Source organism: Caloenas nicobarica, chromosome 5 (genome assembly GCF_036013445.1).
Source record: "Caloenas nicobarica isolate bCalNic1 chromosome 5, bCalNic1.hap1, whole genome shotgun sequence".
Lineage (NCBI taxonomy): Eukaryota > Metazoa > Chordata > Aves > Columbiformes > Columbidae > Caloenas > Caloenas nicobarica.
In genome coordinates, this window is record NC_088249.1 from 39,525,460 (window position 1) to 39,543,595 (window position 18,136).

At 40.8% G+C, this 18,136-nt stretch overlaps 1 protein-coding gene across 1 annotated transcript in view; it reads left to right on the top strand.

Annotated features, from left to right (window-relative positions):
- The first annotated feature begins 698 nt into the window (after nt 1-698).
- The window catches only part of LOC135989938 (cytosolic phospholipase A2 epsilon-like), a 35,024-nt gene continuing 17,586 nt past the window's right edge, over nt 699-18,136 (top strand). Inside the window, exons 1-6 of the mRNA XM_065637068.1 lie at nt 699-745; nt 1,217-1,252; nt 7,395-7,467; nt 13,503-13,639; nt 14,348-14,479; nt 15,111-15,151. Of these exons, the coding sequence (XP_065493140.1) occupies nt 719-745; nt 1,217-1,252; nt 7,395-7,467; nt 13,503-13,639; nt 14,348-14,479; nt 15,111-15,151 (446 nt within the window). The 5' untranslated portion in view covers nt 699-718. The remainder of the gene's footprint in view (nt 746-1,216; nt 1,253-7,394; nt 7,468-13,502; nt 13,640-14,347; nt 14,480-15,110; nt 15,152-18,136) is intronic.

The window sequence follows — 18,136 nt, forward strand, 5'->3', positions numbered from 1 at the left end:
GCTTATAGCTCCTCCCCACCCTCTCATTGCATTTAGACATCAAACTCCAAACTTTGCTGGACACAGATTCATTTTTTTTCTGGATATATGCTAAATGTCCAGGCAAAGAATACTGAGCATGTAGTGCGGTGACTAAGTGTAGCACAGAGATGCCCGAAGTAACATTAGAGTAGCACGGGTCCTGCAGTCACTTAGTTGTGGCACTGCAGTGGGCTCGCTCACCTTGCTGAACTGCGTGTGGCTACAGGAAGATTGCTACCAGGTATTTGAGGTTATTGTTTAGAAAGAAGCTGTTGAGATCTCTCTCAACTACCCTGCAGTGTTATGGTGGCCATATAGAGATGCTCTGACAGCTGTGATTTGTCACAAGCTCTTTGCCTGCATGTTAGAGTTGTTGCCTAAAGGAAGAACTTTTTATTAGCAGTAGTATTTTCAAAAAAGCAATCCCTAGGCTGAGAGGGGCTTCAGTGTTCCCCCCAAACATCACAGCAGGTAGAAAATAAATTGCTCTTCATTCTGCTGACTCAGTTGAGGTGCTCTAATAGGCTGCAGGAAGCAGGGAGGGGACTGCCTAATGACTGGAAATAATAAAGGGGTGGGGCAGGAGAGCCTCGTCATAAAATTGCTATTCCTCCACCCCTAATCTGCATGAGGAGTTCCTGTCAGCTGTACAACTTGGTGTCTTTTGACATTGGACTTACATGCAACTGGGGCTGCAATGGGATCAAATTTAAGTTCAAATGAGGTAAGGAAAAGAAGCCGATAGCAAGAATAAAGTGGGTAAAATTGTCTGATGTTCCAGTTCTGTTGATTACAGTGGAGACCAAGATGTTTAAGGTGTATGGGGAAACCATGGAAAGCGTATTTGCTGTTTGTCAGATCTCATGGTTGCATGGATAGTTTTCCTACTCTAGCCTTTTACGGAACCTTGTGGTATGTCTGCATTTTCAAGCTATGTTTTAGGGCTAACAACATTACTTATTGTGCTTTCTTAAAAAGAAAAAACCCCAAACCAAACAACTGTATGTCAAGGAAATAAGAAGCTGGCACAGAGTTGAGATTGGTTTGGTGATTGGTAAAGCACATAATAAGTGCAGTTAATGAGCATAGCTCTAAGTATGATTTTGAATGTGAGATGTTTTTAAAAGTCAGCCTAAAATAAGAGCTGAACATGTAGCTTAGTTTTCTTAACTTTGCCTTGTGTTGTTTTTCCTAGACTATTACGGGCACCACAGCACCAGCGGTGAGAACGGTAGGTGGTAATTAGCTGGCCCTTCATTAAATGCTGTTCAGTGCTGAATGTAGATCACAAGAAAAAAAAATCTTAGGAATTCAATGGCTCGAGGGAAAACTGTACTGCAATATTTACTGAACACTGAAAAGTTGACCGGTGACTTCAGCTCTGTAAATGAAATATTGCGTTGGCTTTCAGTAAACTCTAAATAGTCTGGCCTCTGTTGGTGTCTGATGCTTATGATGGTGTGAGTAGGTGTTGCACTGTATCTGGGCTGGTTTGTACTTCGTGAATATTCATTTTTTAATTCCTCCCTTTTTGTGTTTCGACATCTTTGGATGAAATACTTGTCTTTTATGTTATTTCTTTGTAAGAAGACTCTGTGTAAATGGATCTTGCAATTGTTCTCAGTGCTCTAGTAGTCCTTGTAGTCTTTCTTTGTGCTGTAACGATTGCTGTAGAGCCTGCAATTCTCTGTTTAACAAGGTGTTTAAAAACACAGTATCAGAACAGGTAGCACTGTGGAATAAATATATTGCATTCAGCCTCCTGACAAGCCCAATCTTATCAGCCCGGTAGGAGTGGGAGCAGTGCCCAAAGTTCTCTGAATGTGAAAAAAGAGGAACAAGGTTTTGTAAAGATTGAACTGAGGATGAATTCTTTGCACAGGCAAGTGAAAACTCCCTGGGCAATTAGCAGACGTTCACATTAACAGGTATTAGCATAAAGGAAAACATATCAGATAAGCTGCTGTGAGCCAGGGAATGGGAACAACGGCAGTGGCAACAGGATGGGGCTGTCTTCAGACACTTGCTATGGGTCTGGAGTTGCCAGTATCTGTTACAGCTCTCTGGGAACCTATAGTTGGAAAGATGGGCTCTTGCGCCTGCTTCAGTGATGTGGGGATTTCCCAGCCTGGTTTGCTTTGGGCTTTGGCTCCACATGTGGTATTGCAGTGATAGAGATTCTTCAAAACGGTGGTGTATTTAGTCTGCCTCAGGAAGGTTTGCTGTTATTCAAAGTATCTGATGCCTGACTGTGCCTGAGCGCCACTTGCCTTCTCTATTCAAAGTGAAATGCTGTGGTAAAGCAAAGACTTTGCAGAGTTTATTCAAGAAGTTGCTTTTAAAATGATGTTTATGTCTCTGTGTATAGTCTCACAGCCCCAAGAAAGTATGCTAGTATCATAAAAATTGTTACTTTTAATCCTGTAAACTTAACCTGTGTTTAGAGGATTAAGCTGTTTTTATCCTTAGTGCTTTATACATTGTTAGTAGATCTCCAGGTGTGAGACCAGTACAGTTCAGTGGCTTTAGTTGTGCTTCTTGTTTTTAGGATATTTAGGGTAGCAGAACAGACATGAATATAGTACATGCCATTTAGAGTAGGACCCAAAGCTCTTTCTTTCTGCCCTGACTCTTCAAGGCTCATAGAGGCAAAAATCAGGAAGGACCTGAGGTTTGTTTTGTTTTGGTGTTTCTTTTTTTTTCTATTTTTTTCATTGAAAGTTGGTATTTATGATGATAAATATAAAACCATAGTATATCTGAGTTATATATTGTTACTTAATGGCTCAGTTAAGGAAATTAGTTTTCATTACCAGAGGCAGTTTGAGTGGAAACCATGGGATGTATGAGATTGAAACTTGAGTGTCCATATAAATTAAAAGGAATATGTAAAATACTTGCTGAGAAAATGTTGGTAGTGCCCTTAAGCTGGCAGACGAAAAAGTAATATTTTTTTAGATTACCCAAATTGCTATATCATATTAAAATAATATAGGCAAGCATGGTCTTGAGAAAAAGCCGCACTGAACTGTAGAAATGCTTGACTTAGTTTCTCTTCTAAGAGTCAAATTTATTCTAACACGCGAGTCCAGCTGTGGAGCCGCAAACAGGAAAAGAAGAAAAATCACATGAAAATGGCAGTCTGAAGTCACACAAATTTTACCTAGCTCTTAGAAAGAAACAGGCATTGAGTCACTGCTGCTCCATTTGTTTTTATTCTAGAAAACCCTGGTGACTTCTGCTGACTTAGTAAGACCCAGCTATCGGATATTTTTAAATGGACGAAATAAATACAAAACATGTAGTACAAGCAAAAGTGTTTCTTAGGCATTTGACCTTGCCTAGAGGTGGTAGACATAGTAATGTAATGAAAACCTGCCTGCCTTGAGGCTCCAAAACTCTTTGAAGTTAAAAGGTGCCACATACCTGACCCAGGTCAGAAACAAGGCAATGATCTGTGTTTTAAAATCCTGCCACTCTTTCTGACAGGGCTGAGTGTTTTCCTTGTTGGTCTTCATAGTTTTTAAAGTAGTAGTGAGATTTCTATTCCTTTTTAAAGAGAAAGCTAAGAGAGGCATGCTCTGCTCCAAATAGATCTGATGCTCCTTTGCTTTGATGTTTGCTTTCTCTCTAGATGTAACTTAGGAATGTTGTATGTGTTTCACTCCTCGAGAAAAAAAAAAAAATCTATAAAAGAATTTTGTAGAAGTATAAGCTTGGAATTTACTGAAATAGAGCAGGTTTAGAGCCTAGTTATGTAACTTTTATTCATATGGATGAGCACTCACTTATGCGAACACTCCCATTGACTTCCCTGGGAACGGATATGTAAGGATTGCACAAGTGTGCCACAGCACTTAATTGAACTTTTATCTGACGTAGGACAGTGTGACCAAGTCTTGCATTTGCAATCTCACATATTTAAGTCGTTTCAACAGTGATTATTAAAATACCTGGCTTGTGTTTCCGGTTTATGAGTTGACAATCATGTCTCAGACGAAATAAATACAGAAGCTGAAAGTCAAAGTGTGCGTAATAGCTGACCTCAGTGTCTTCTGGCCTCAGAACTTATGCAGCCTGTGATATTGTCACATTAAAGGGAAAGAAGTGGATGTCATTGCCCATTACTAGCATATCCAGTTTAAGATATGCCCCTCATTAGTTTTCCTGTGTGACTTTGAGCAAGTCGCTGCCAGCTAAACCTGACAGAGCATTCAGGCATCTAGAAGTTAGGAACCATAAGGTCTGACTTCCAAATCACTCGTATGGGAAAGGACTCTACAACCCAGAGTGACACACTGAGGATTAATTCAATATGTTTGGAGAGCTGGATACACCAGAATGGGAATTGTAACACCTGAGCAGGGAACTGCAGAAGTAGGTACATCCAGCTACCAGGGACATCTGAGCACAGGAGCACCCTTCTTAGATCCTATCACTGTGTGCTGCTTAGGACTGCAGTGAGATACCACTATCTGCTTGAGATACTGGAAGCAGAGGTCTAGATGCTTGTTTTCAAAGAGCTGAGCAAAGGTTATTCCTTTAAAATGGTGTCTAGCCTAGTGGTTATAGCACTTGCCTGGGATGGGGAACTTCTGCTCAAGCCTGTTCTTCTGTATTCAAGGTATGTGAGCCCAGCCCCATCCTTCCTCAGTAAAGATATGCCCCACCTCTTCTGCCAAAATAGCACTGCCGAGGACAAAAACATTTAGGATTTATTGGGTGGGAAACAGAGACCAAGCATAAATGTAGCAAACATGTCAGTAGATTTGGCAAGGACAGACAAGCGTTGTCTGTTGATCGCTATGCCTAGGAGTGCTTCTGTGTTTTACCCAGTTCTGCCTAAGGCATACAGAAAAGCAGTTCTGGCAGTCTGACTATATCGTCTGAGTATGATGTCTTTTGGTTGTTTTTCATTGGAGACTGTAAAATATATATATATATATAATTTTCCACCCACAAAGAACTAGGTTTTTTTCTTTCAAGGTGTGTCTGTTTAAGTTCTCATTTGTGGCCATGTTTGGGATAATCGAGCGGGTAGAGATGTGAAATACTCTTCGAGACAAGCTGAAATGTCCCATGGCTGACAATTTAAGTGCTTGCAAACTGTGCACAATAAAACTGTTCCCTGTGCTAGACTCTGGACAGGTTATAATAATGTAGAACAAGTGTGCCCATATCAGTGACTATTCCAACCTTCCTGCTGCTGTCTCACTGACCTTCAACTCTGCATCTTCAGGCCCCTTGTTGGCCCAAAGGAAGTGCAAGATGACATGCTGGGGATTACCCAGACAGTTTCTTAGAGGTTGTTCTTCATCTCTGCTGCATTTTCAGAGGTGCTGAGGTTTTTGTTGGTGATGACAAGGGCTTGCTTCATTATGCTGTGTTAGCCCCCAGTGTCACGTCATGGTCCCAGTTGCTTAATGTTTTGTCAAAACATTATGAAACACTTCAGGACAAGCCTTGTGCTACAGCTGGAAAGATAAATGGTCTGGCAAAATGTATAGTATGTATGAGGGAAATGGTAGCAAGGTACATCTTATTAGTTAGCATCAGTACATTGTTTTTACTTTTGCTGCTTATGGTTGATACAAGTACTTCAGATACAAAGTAAGAAAACCCATGTGTTTGTGTTAGGGCTCTGTGTTAACTCTACTAGGGTACAGTATGCCTATGAACGCAGGAGTGAGAGGATTTGTGAGTTGAGTTAATACCTGTTCTGACAAGCTGGTATAGATAGAAAGATTAGACAAGTTTTTTGAACACAAACCCTGTTTCTGTTCTAAAACAGAATCGGTAGTCTCAAAGCTAAATATCAATTTTAAGCAAGTGATGAGAGAAATGATATTTGTACGTACATTGGTTTTAAAAAGAAAGATGGTGCCTATGAAACAGATGTTAGTGTGGAAGAGAGAAGAAATATGTTAAGTAGTTATTTCCAAGGTGAAATAGGGAAAGAGTTAATTTCATAGAATCATAGAATATCAGCTTGGAAGAGACCTCAAAGATCATCTAGTTCACCTTTCTTGCAAAAGCACAGTCTAGATAAGATGGTCCGGCACCCTGTCCAGCTGAATCTTGTAAGTGTCCAATGTTGGGGAATCCACCACTTCCCTGGGGAGATTATTCCAATGGCTGATTTTTCTCATCATGAAAAATTTCCCTCTTGTGTCAATCAGAATCTCCCCAGGAGTAACTTATACTCATTACCCCTTGTCTTTTCCATGTGACTCTTTGTAAAAAGGGAGTCTCCATCTTCTTTGTAACCACCCTTTAAATACTGGAACATGGTGATGAGGTCTCCCCTCATCCTTCTTTTCTCAAGGCTGAACAAACACAATTCTCTCAGCCTTTCCTCATATGGTGGCTTCCCGGTGCTTTGATTTTTCTTTGTGTCCCTTCTCTGGGCCCTCTCCAGCCTGTCCACATCTTTTGTGAAGAAACGAAACACAATATTCCAGGTGTGGCCTGACAAGTGCTGAGCAGAGTGGGGTAATGACTTCTTTGTCTCTGCTGGTGATGCCCTTGTTTATGCAAGCCAGTATCCTATTGTCTTTCTTTGCTGCAGCAGCACACTGTTCACTTATATGGAACTTGTCTTGCAGGACCCCGAGGTCCTTTTCCACAGAGCTGCTTCCAATACAAATAAATCCCAGCCTGGCTGGGTAGATCCCACCCTGTGCAATATGAAGTAATGAGTCATGGAAGTTATGAAGTATTACAGAATTAACATTTCTGAGCCCAAGGTGTCTGATATATAGCAGAGTTTTGAGTTAATTCCCAAGATCATGTCTGGAAAGAGTTTTGTAGCTTAATGCTGGCGATCAGAGATGAAGATCAGAGTCTTTACAAGATGTATTTTGTCACTGTCAGCTGCATTTTTTGCCTTTTAGGCTGTGCGTGGGAGGTTGTGCTGGTGCAGGAGCTTTTGCTGGTGCATGGTGGTTGCTTAGCTCTGTTAGCACAGCTACTGTGACAGTGTTTGGTGTCCCAGAGACAGCCTGCTCTGTTGCAGGCAGTGGTGACAAAAGGCGAGGACACCCATGTGTGTACTGTAGGGATGTTTAATGTGCTAATAATGGAGTGGTCTTAAAAAGAAGTGGTCTTTATCAAATCAAATTCTCAGCTCAAATGTGTTTTTGAAATCTGTTGCTTCTCTTTCAGATCTGAAAATGGTTCTGTGCCAAAAATTTGCATATTTTTTCCAGCTGCTGCAGTTGGTTTGATAAATGATATTGGCTTAACCTTAAAAACCTTGTTTTGTCTACATCCTTAGAACTTCAGGCTTGCAACAGTCTGTAAGTCTGTAACTATAGACTGTAATATTCATCTCAATTTTATCTTTTTTTTTTTTTTTCTTAATTCTCATGCAGAGACCAGTATCTCCTTTCAACTTGCTCACTGTAAAAATACTACGAGTGAGGAATGCCCGGAAAGCAGACTTGTGTGAGTATTTCTACTATTGTTGGAAGTTTCTTGTAATTTTTTAAAGTAATGAAAATATTTGATCAATGTTATTCTTAAATTGTATAGGAATAAAAATACATGTTGCTGCAAGTTTACAGTAATTATTTTTATTGTGATGGTGAAGTGTTGCTTTCTGATCTTAAGCGTAAGGAGAATAACTCAAGCAAGGTGGTGCATTTGATCTTTTGCTTTCATATCTTGCTGTATTAGATGTATTTCCTACCCTCGTCACATCAGACTTAGCTGCTGATCAGAGGGCTGCTCTTTAAATGACGAAAATTCTTGTACTTTCGAGTAAGAAACCTGAGTGTTTGCAACAGAATTTCTGTACAGAAGAGAGGAGAGGACTGGTGATGCAAATATAAAATCAGCAGTAGTAGGAAAACCTATGAAAATAACAGAAGTACAAGCAAAAACATTCTGTTTCTTCTGCAGAATTTATAAATATGCAAGAAAAGATGATAAAATCCAGTGTGTCTGGAAATGTGTTTAACCTAGAGAATGGACAATTTAAAAGTCAGAAAACCTTAAACGGAGCACTACCGTGAGAGATTTAAAGGGGTTTAAGTGGGGGATAGGAAGGGGAAGCAAGAAAAGGATACCTAGAATAGAGGCTGCAAGAGAAAAATGTCACAGCCAGATCACAGAACAAGAGTTCCTAATGAGAAGAGACCAAGATAGAAGAAATCTCTGCAGCAGGGGAGTCTACAGAGTCTGGTGATATTCAGCTGTGCAAGCCCTGTAATGATTCACCTTCTCTGCCTCTGCAGACTAGTGGGTATCAGCTTGTTGAACCAGTGTGCCAGCAAATGTAAAAAAGAAAATCTTCGGTGGAAGAATGAGTCTTGAACAGATAGAAAGAACAGTTTGTTCACTGTCCAGATGTGACACTGGGTCACCCAGGGGAGGGACTGGTTTAACTCTGAATTGTAGAATTTCCAATTAATTGAGGAGCTTCCTCACAGCTTCTGTTCCACAGATGTGGGTTCTCTTTAGCCCAGTCTCCTGGGTTTACTGGGGCTTGTCCAGGTGACTTTCAAAATGCAGTTATGTCACTGGGGAAGTTTGAATGGTGAAATGTCTATGTAAAGAAGTCGGACAGGCATGAAAGAAAAAGGCAAAGTAAAGACAAAGAGAATAAGGAAATTCAAATTGAAAGACTACAAGAATAAATTGGAAAGATGTAAAACAAAGAGGAAAATCCCACAATATTTTCACCAAAATATTTCTGAACTTTGCTTGAAATTAAATTTCTTTTGGCACACTCAGAATTTTGTGCAGCATACCATAGTTTCTAAGGAAACAAGATGTAAATTTCAGCTAATCTATATATTTTGATTTTTCAACGAATGTAATGGGTCAAGAGTAGAGGCAAAACCTCTGTCTTCTTACCTGAGGTTGGATTTAGTGGTTTCTGGCAGGAAGAATGTGGTTAGAACACATGGAAGTGGTGCTTAACAACAGTAATTTTGAATGAATTATGATTATCAGGTAACAAACCCCTACTGCACTTGAGATATTCTGGGTTACTCTTGCATCTTCTGCAATGTCATACTACTGTGCTTATTTATATTTTCCTTTTATTTTTTCAGCTTAAAAAAAATCTATGTTTTACTGCATGCTTTGTTTACTGTTTACGTCTTAATATTTCTTAGTCTAGAAATCACAGTTGATCAAACTACTTTGTTTACTGTGTCATTTTGGAAAAGGGATTTGATTCATTAGACAAAGTGAGGGCACCTTATAAGATGTAAAGTTCTGTGTTTTTCAAAGGTTAAATATCTATTTTAATGTGCAGAAACACACTTTGTGGGCTTATAGTTGTATGCACTGACTTTTTATTTAACAAAACCCGAATGTTCAAATGCCTACGTAGCGACTTGCATCAACCAAATATGCAATCTGACCAGGCAGTCACTGCAATTGCGTCTGCAGACCCGCATGCACAATTCTGTGTGCGTTTGTGTGCTCCAGCAGGTCGCCTGCTTATGCTTCAATTCACTGTGGTTGTCCTTCTCAGGAATTAATTGCTCACGGTTTTTCCTTGCCACAGTGAATCGTACAGTCTTTCTTCATGAAGTCTGTTGGCATGTCTGTTGGTATGTCATATTGCCTTACTTCCTGGAGTTCTGGTCTCAAGAACAGATGAATATCATATCTTTACCCCCTTGAGATGCCCTGAATTCAGAACTTGGGCTTCGCAAGGCTTTGTTTAAAGTGTATCTGGAAAGGAGATTTAAAACCTTTTCAGCAAGAATATTTACTCAGCAGAAAATTAATTTTCTGAGGAAACTCAAATTATTGTGGAAAAAAAGAAAATCAGTTTTTATTGGTAGTGGGAAGGATATGTCAGGCAGGCTTTACCTTTTCTGAGGCGTTAAAAAGGCATTTGAGAATCCAAACATTTCAGTTAGTTTTCCTCAAAACATCGGTATTTTCAACTATGAGAAAGTATCCCTTTTCTACCTGTTTGTAATGGTAACACTATGCTTCTTGTTACAATTCTGAGTTATTATTTATTTCCTTCACTTTAACTTCCCTGTTTTTCTGATTAAACCTTGGTGTTTCCTACTTCAATGGTATCCTTTCATATTTTCTTGCTGATGAAGAGTTTGTGCTTAATTTATTTAAGTGAATCTTTCTTCTTGGCCTTTGTCTCCCACATTCCTATTTAACAGTGGAAAATAAATATGCTTTAAAAGACTTTCTCCCCACTGTTGTTCCAGAGAAAAATAATTTTGATAGATTTGAGTATAGGCTTGAAAATCTAGACTGTGTTTTGGACCCCGCCATTGACTGTATTATGGGATCTTGGGGAAGTAATTCAAGTTTTCTCAATTTACTTATTTGCTTAAACCTTATGTTCACAGAATCACAGAATGTTAGGGATTGGAAAGGACCTCAAAAGATCATCTAGTCCAATCCCCCTGCCAGAGCAAGAACACCTAGATTAGGCTACACAGGAAGGCGTCCAGGAGGGTTTTCAATGTCTCCAGAGAAGGAGACTCCACAACTTCCTTAGGCAGCCTCTTCCAGTGCTCTGTCACCCTCACTGAGAAGAAGTTTCTTCTCAAATTTAAGTGGAACCTCCTGTGTTCCAGTTTGAACCCATTATCCCTTGTCTTACCATTGGCTGTCATCGAGAAGAGCCTGGCTCCATCCTCGTGACACTCACCCTTTATATATTTATAAAGGAGACCCAGTTCCCTCAGCCTTTCCTCATAAGGGAGATGCTCCACTCCCTTAATCATCTTTGTGGCTCTACGCTGGGCTCTCTCCAGCAGTTCCCTCTCCTTCTTGAACTGAGGGGCCCAGAACTGGACACAATATTCCAGATGAGGTCTCACCAGGGCAGAGTAGAGGGGGAGGAGAACCTCTCTCGACCTACTACCCACCCCCCTTCTAATACACCCCAGGATACCATTGGCCTTCTTGGCCACAAGGGCACAGTGCTGGCTCATGGTCATCCTGCTGTCCACCAGGACCCCCAGGTCCCTACACTGCTCTCTGACAGGTCATTCCCCAACTTATGCTGGAACCTGGGGTTGTTCCTACCCAGATGCAAGACTCTGCACTTGGCCTTGTTGTATTTCATTAAAGTTTTCCCTGTCCAACTCTCCAGCCTGTCCAGGTCTTGCTGGATGGCAGCACAGCCCTCTGGCGTGTCAGCCACCCCTCCCAACTTGGTGTCATCAGCAAACTTTCTGACAGTGCACTCTATTCCCTCATCCAAGTCATTGATGAATATATTGAATAGTACTGGTCCCAGTACTGACCCCTGAGGGACTCCACTAGATACAGGCCTCCAACCAGACTCCACTCCATTGACCACGACTCTCTGGCTTCTTTAGTCCAGCCAGTTCGCGGTCGACCTCACTACCCGATCATCCGGTCCACAGTTCCTCAGTTTAGCTGTGAGGATGCTGTGGGAAACGGTGTCAAATGCTTTACTGAAGTCAAGGTAGACCACATCCACTGCTCTGCCATCATCAATCCACCTGATTATGTCCTCATAAAAGGCTATGAGGTTGGTTAAGCATGACTTCTCCTTGGTGAAGCCATGTTGACTGCCCCTAATGACCCTCTTATCCTTGATATGCCTTGAGATGGCACCAAGGATAAGGTGTTTCATCACTTTCCCAGGGATGGAGGTGAGGCTGACCGGTCTGTAGTTGCCCGGGTCCTCCTTCTTGCCCTTTTTGAAGACCGGAGTGACATTTGCTTTCCTCCAGTCCTCAGGCACCTCCCCCGTTTCCCAAGACTTGGCAAAGATCATAGAGAGTGGCCCAGCAATGACTTCAGCCAGCTCCCTCAGCACCCGCGGGTGCATCCCATCTGGACCCATGGATTTATGGATGTCCAGATTGCTTAAATGCTCCCTAACCCAATCCTCATCAACTAAGGCAAACTCCTCCATTGTCCTGCCTTCCTCTGGGGCCTCAGGGGTACGGGGCTGCTCAGGACAGCCTCCGGCAGAGTAGACAGAGACAAAGAGGGCATTCAGTAACTCTGCCTTCTCTGCATCTTCTGTCACCAGGGCACCCACCCCATTCATCAGTGGGCCTACATTGCCTCTGGTGTTAGTTTTATCTGCCATGTATTTGAAGAAGCTCTTTCTGTTGTCGTGTGAAGTAAATCATCAGTGCCTCTCAAGCCCTTCGAAAATGGAAGCTCTAACATTAATCAATATTAACCATTTACGATTTCATCTGCCTACGCTTGTGCCTCTGCCAAATGTCTGATCGGTCCTGCTGTTCTGGTCAGATTTGGCTAAGGGAACTTTCTGGAAACACTTTCCTTCCTGCAGTCATTAGCAAGGTTTTGCTGATAGTGATAGCATGGTTGGCTACATTATAAAAGCACAACTTAGGAGAAATACAGTTAATAGAAAAATCTAAATCTGTAGTTGCTACTGAAAGATAAAAAGGAAATACACAAAGATAATTGTACTTATTATGATGTAATAACACTGTTACAGGTTTTAAGCATGATGCAGGGATTGACTAAGGGTTGAATTATTTGAATTTTTCTGACTCACAAGGCTGCATTAAGAACCAGATGACTGGTTGAGCATTGCTTATTTGAAATAGAGAGGATATATATTGCATTATATATGTGAGAGAAAGGCCATCGGTGCCTGTGTCAAGCTCTTGCAACTCTCACTCCCAGGCGGTTCTCCCTCCAAACATGGGGGGTCAGAATATGGAAGGAGACGACGTCTTCAATGGCACTTACGGTTTCCTTCCCCAGACTTGAGTGATGGCAAGATTTTTCTAGTCTGCAGAGACAGTGGTAGGAAGGGATAGGGTGAATTGCAACTTAATCCTGGTGCTGAGACTAATTTTGCTTTCTGAAAGACTTGCCGAGAAAGGCAGAACTTCTAAAATTTAATCAATGAATGAACATTAGATTGGCACATTCTGATTCGTGATAAGGAAATAAAACTTCTCAGCTTTGATGGGAGAGCACTTTACTTTTTGGCAAAAAACCCCTGTCATTCTTCATTGAAACCAGCAGTTTGATAAAGGTTTTCAACTAGTTAAGGTACCCAATCTGGGAAGGAAATGCTAGAAAACAAGTCTCTCTGTAGCCCAGATTGAAGGTTGTGTGGTGTGTTGCCTGAGTGACAGGGGAATCATCCTAGAGCTGATGTATGTGTGGCAGAGAGCATATACTGGTAGATATTACCATGTTTTGGCAATATTACCCTGCCTCAGTCATTTGGATAGTCATGAATATAAAGCTAAATGCAGCATGGATGGGTGTGCTTCCACTGCACGTGGAGTACGGTACTATTTCAAATGCAACTTTATGTTGGGAACGAGCATGGCAAATGTGTGAGGATGTTTCTGTTTTGCCTTGAGTGATTCGTTGTATTATTTATTCCTGACCCTGTTTATTTTAGGAAGAAATCCCCTACTGTGTTATCTATCTCTTATTACAGTTAAACATGCAAAGTTCAGTAATTCTTTCCCTGTATATGTTATCACTCCGCTCATCTTCTTGTTATACAGTCACCCTTTCAGATTGTTATGTGACACTGTGGCTGCCTACTGCCTCAACTGAGAAGGTTCGGACCAGAACCATCAAGAACAGCAAAAACCCTGTGTGGAATGAAGCTTTCTGCTATAAGATTGACCGCCGAATCAAGGTAGTGAAAATAAACAATTTTCACTACTCACTGTCTGCAGATAGTCAATAGATTATGCAAAATTATGATAAACCAATAAGTATATATCTAGTTTCCAAATACTGGCGGTCTTAAAGATTCATCAGAAAAACCTCTGTTGCTTACATCCTCCTTGGTATTGTCCATTTCCAGCTTGTTTTTACTTAAACGTTTGCTATACTGACGCAGTGAGAAGCAACTAAATGGCCTGCAGAGTATGGCCTTACTATCCTATTCCCGATCTTGACACATACAAGTGAAACCCAAGATAAAGATCACATTAAAATAACAGTAAGATCAGTTAGTTCTAGATATGGTGGAAAGGAAATCCTTTAAACATTCTTTCTGTACCTGTGCCTGTTTTATACACATGGAGCCAAAGGCCATTAAAATAAATGTAGAAACATTTAATACAGTTATTTATCACAAATTCATGAATGCTCTGTATGACCTGCCTGTTTTGTTTCATTTCCCCAGGCAGATAAGCCTGCCTCTTTGTGTACTGTTATCAGTAATGTGAAGTCTAATATTCCCAAATCTCTTTCCCTACTGTGTTTCTCGTTCTCCTTTTTCCTTCTTCCCCTAAAACTGGAGGAGGGAGGCAGGAAAATCTAGTCTTGAGATTTTCCTGCCTTATGGAGCTCTTAAGGATATAATGGAGTTACTTCTACATTTAACTTCTTTTTGCAGAATGTGCTGGAACTAAAGGTCTGTGATGAGGACACAATGTCTAGGGATGATGAACTCTGCACAGTTCTTTTTGACATAGATAAACTCACTGTAGGACGTACTGTTCGAGTGAAGTTTCAGCTGAATCCACAGGTGAGTAATGGAACTGGTGAGAACAAAAGCAAATTCTTTCCTTCCATCTAAATATATCCTTTTACTGTGTTTCATTATAGGAAAAAATCTACTTAAACTGTATTTTGCTGCTTTGACAAGACTTAAAATCCCTGTATGAGTGCTTCACTCTAGGTTTTGTTAAGAACTAATCTCTATCCTAAAAATCTAGGATGAAACCAGTTAGAACTAACTACCTGGTGCCTTAATTCTGAATATTTCTGGCATCTTTGTTGGTTCTTGACATGAGTTCTGAATTTTCAGCCACTTTAACCTGTAATAATATTAAAGCAGCTGATTATTTTTTGTTTTGAGAATTAAAATCTGAAAAAAGGCTGTTTCAGCAGAATAGCAGTTCCTATATCTTTATGCTTGTATGGCATTTAGATTTCAAAAAACTAGTTTTAGCAGCTGCTTTTTGGATATCTTAAAATTCAATATCCTCAGTTGGCACCATGGTTTGTTTGTTTGTTTTTTTAAATTATTAATATGTTCCGGTAATTTTCCTAAGTGCTATTCTAAAGATATATTTCACAAATTATGTGTAACTGGTATGATGAAAGCTATGAAGAAAAATAAGTAATATACCTTTTTCTTTTCTCTCTCTCTTCAGGCACGTGAGGAGCTGGAGGTGGAGTTCACATTGCAGAACACGTGAGTAGACTTCTAAATTCTATATAAACTGTTGTATTCAGCATAAAAATAGTCTGGTTCATATGTGACAGTGCTTCTTAAACCTAGTCTCTGAAAGAAATATCTAGAAGTTTTCATTCAAGTATAATAAATTGGAATTTCAGAAGAGATGTTTTTAGACTTTAAATATCTGAACATGTAATTTTACCATTTGACTGTTGCCTCCTGAGCGTCAACTCCCTTCTGTTCCTTTTGTCATTGGATGAGGAAATATGAGGACAACTGCAACACTGAGGAAGTTTTGACCCTTAGAAGAAAGAATGCCAAGCCTAAATGTCTTATGTTGCCCCTTCTTGGGGAATCTGGCTTTTCAAATCCACAGCACTATAAAATGCTCTCCTCTAAGCTGATCTGTTTAGCTAATCTAGCTACATGTGTGGAGCTGTGGTAGACTTGAGTATCGGTTCCAGCAGAGAGAGGAACTAAATGTTTTGCATAAAGAAAGGAGCAAGAATCACTGTGGGAAGCCTGGAACTGAGGAACCAGGAAAACTGGAGGAGCAGCAGTATCTTCACTTGGTGAGCTTGGAAGATGTTTTTGGAATTTGACTGTTTAGGGGATATGTTTGCTTCAGGTAATTCATGCTGTGGAGAAATCTGGGAGCCTGTCGCTCTAACAGCACCATGGGTATTCTAGTCTGTTTCTGTAATATGCTTTATGACTGAGGAAGTTACTTGAAAAGATTTCTGTTACCGATTTGATTGATGTTATTGGACTGGAAGTGTTGTTAAAGCAACCTTAGAGAAGTGATGGTATTGCTGGGACCTTCCCAAGGCATTCAGAGCACTTCAAGAACCCCAGCAGTATAGTATGTTAGTATGTTGGTGGAGAGTTTGAATAACATGTTTATTCCTGACAGAAGGGGAAATTGGGACTTGCTGGAGAAAGGGCAGTAGCTCAGTGTTATGAATGGAGAAGGAAAGATCTCCCAGTGTTTACAAGTAAAACCAAACCAAACAAACAAACAAAACCCAAAAACAGAGACAAAGCAGTCCCAGAATCTCCTATTACAAACCATGGAAGCTCACCAGGGAGGTTTGTTTGTTGTATGCTGTGCACCAAACCTGGCAGAAGGCCGAGTAACAGCAAGACAAATGGTTCCTGTCACAGCTTAGGAGTGTCACAAAATCAGTAACAGCAATGGGGAAGGAAGCCCCAGTAGACCTCCCAAATGCCCTGTCTACAGTATTCCTTTCTCTGCAAGTTAGAGGGTGGCTTGTGGTGTTGGTACATAGAATCATACTCTAGATAATCCTGTCTTCTGATGAGGGGGATTCAGGCAGGTTGTCTGGCTTTGATGTTGTACGTGAGTGGGTTTGCATATGGGTATGGAGGCTGGAATTCATCTTGGAGCACGTGTGCACCGACTCTGTGTCAAACTTTTCTCTTGGACCTTGCAACTAGTTGCATTTTCCTGGAGACACATGCAATAGATGAAAGTCAGGAATTTTGCAATTTCTACAGGTGCTGTCTGAGTAGGAATTGTACTGTTTGGAAAGAGATGGTTGGGGCTGTACAAATAAAAAGTAACCTGGGCAGTGCCAAGGAAGAGGTTTTAAAAAGAATCACAGTTGTGGCTTACTTGCTTCAGCAAGAACACATCTGATCCACTTTTGCATTCATAGTGTGGTACCTGGGTGACCAATGTAATAGTTGTGGCCTGAAGAACTCCATACGCAAAGAGTAGAAATTGCTGTATCATAAGTGAGTCAGAGAGGGAATGTCTCTGTGAGGTCCCAGAAGGCCTGAGAAAAGGGAAGACACCACTCTGGGAAAAAGGACTTCTTGTCAGAAGATGGATTTACATTTCCCCTACTATCCCTCATTTGCATTTCTTGCATATGTGTGGTGGTCAATGCTGTTCTTCCCATCAGTTGAGCCTGGAATAAAGGTGTAAACACATCTGAATTGATTAAATATTGTGATCTTAGTAGCATACTGAGAAAGTGGTGTGTTGTGTTTGTGGGGTTTTTTTTTTGAAACCCCTCAACATAAAAAAGTGTGATATCAGGAGTAATTGATGAAAGGGTTTGTGCACTAGGACTGGAGACAGTGGGTTGCATTACCTATGATAAACTAAAGAGCCCTGAAAGATCCAAAAGACTGAACTGAAGCAGCTGAGATGGGTCAGCAGAAAACTATGGATGAAACCGACCTCTCCTGTGTTGAACAAGCTCGGCAGGTTTTGGCAAGGGTTTTTGGTATTGCTGGATGGAAGAAGTGTTGACAGAGATTAGAGAGAATTTTCAGAGGAAGGGCCAACCATACTGCTAACAAGAAGTACAACTAACCACGCAGGACAATTCCTACAAATCTGGTATTGTGATGAGAACATACTTTTTTGGGGGAGAAATATGGCAGTTTACCTCTGAAATTAATAACTATTCCCACCAGCACATTTTGTCTGACACTATCTGAAGTAGTTTTTCATTCCTTCCTCATCTTCATTCCAGACTTCACCAACTGCAAGATTTACTGTATTAGTCTGTTCTTCTTTCCAGCATTTCACATGAATAATATCACACATGAACTGCAACCCCAGGCCAAGAAAGTTTCCTGGGTCGCACCTACGATAGTGGCTTTGTCACTCCTATTTTTGCTTGCCTATTGACCTCATTGCAAAAAATGTGTTTTGTGCTACTTTTACCAAAGAAGATCGTAAAAATTTCCTCATGATACACTGGTGGGCTGTATGAAATTGGTTCCCACATTCATTCCCACTATCTTTTATTTAAAATGGAAGAATGTCTTCATTTTGGTGGCTTGATTTCCAAAACTGCAAGACAAATACCCTCTCTAGTTTTGCCTCATTCTTACGCCTCTCCTGCAGTACCTGAAAATGCTCACCTCTCTGCTGCCATGACCTGTGGCAGACATTGAGAGCCAACCATTTGATCCTAAGGACATAGAGAGGAAGGCATGCTCCTTCCTCCTTTTCACCAACAA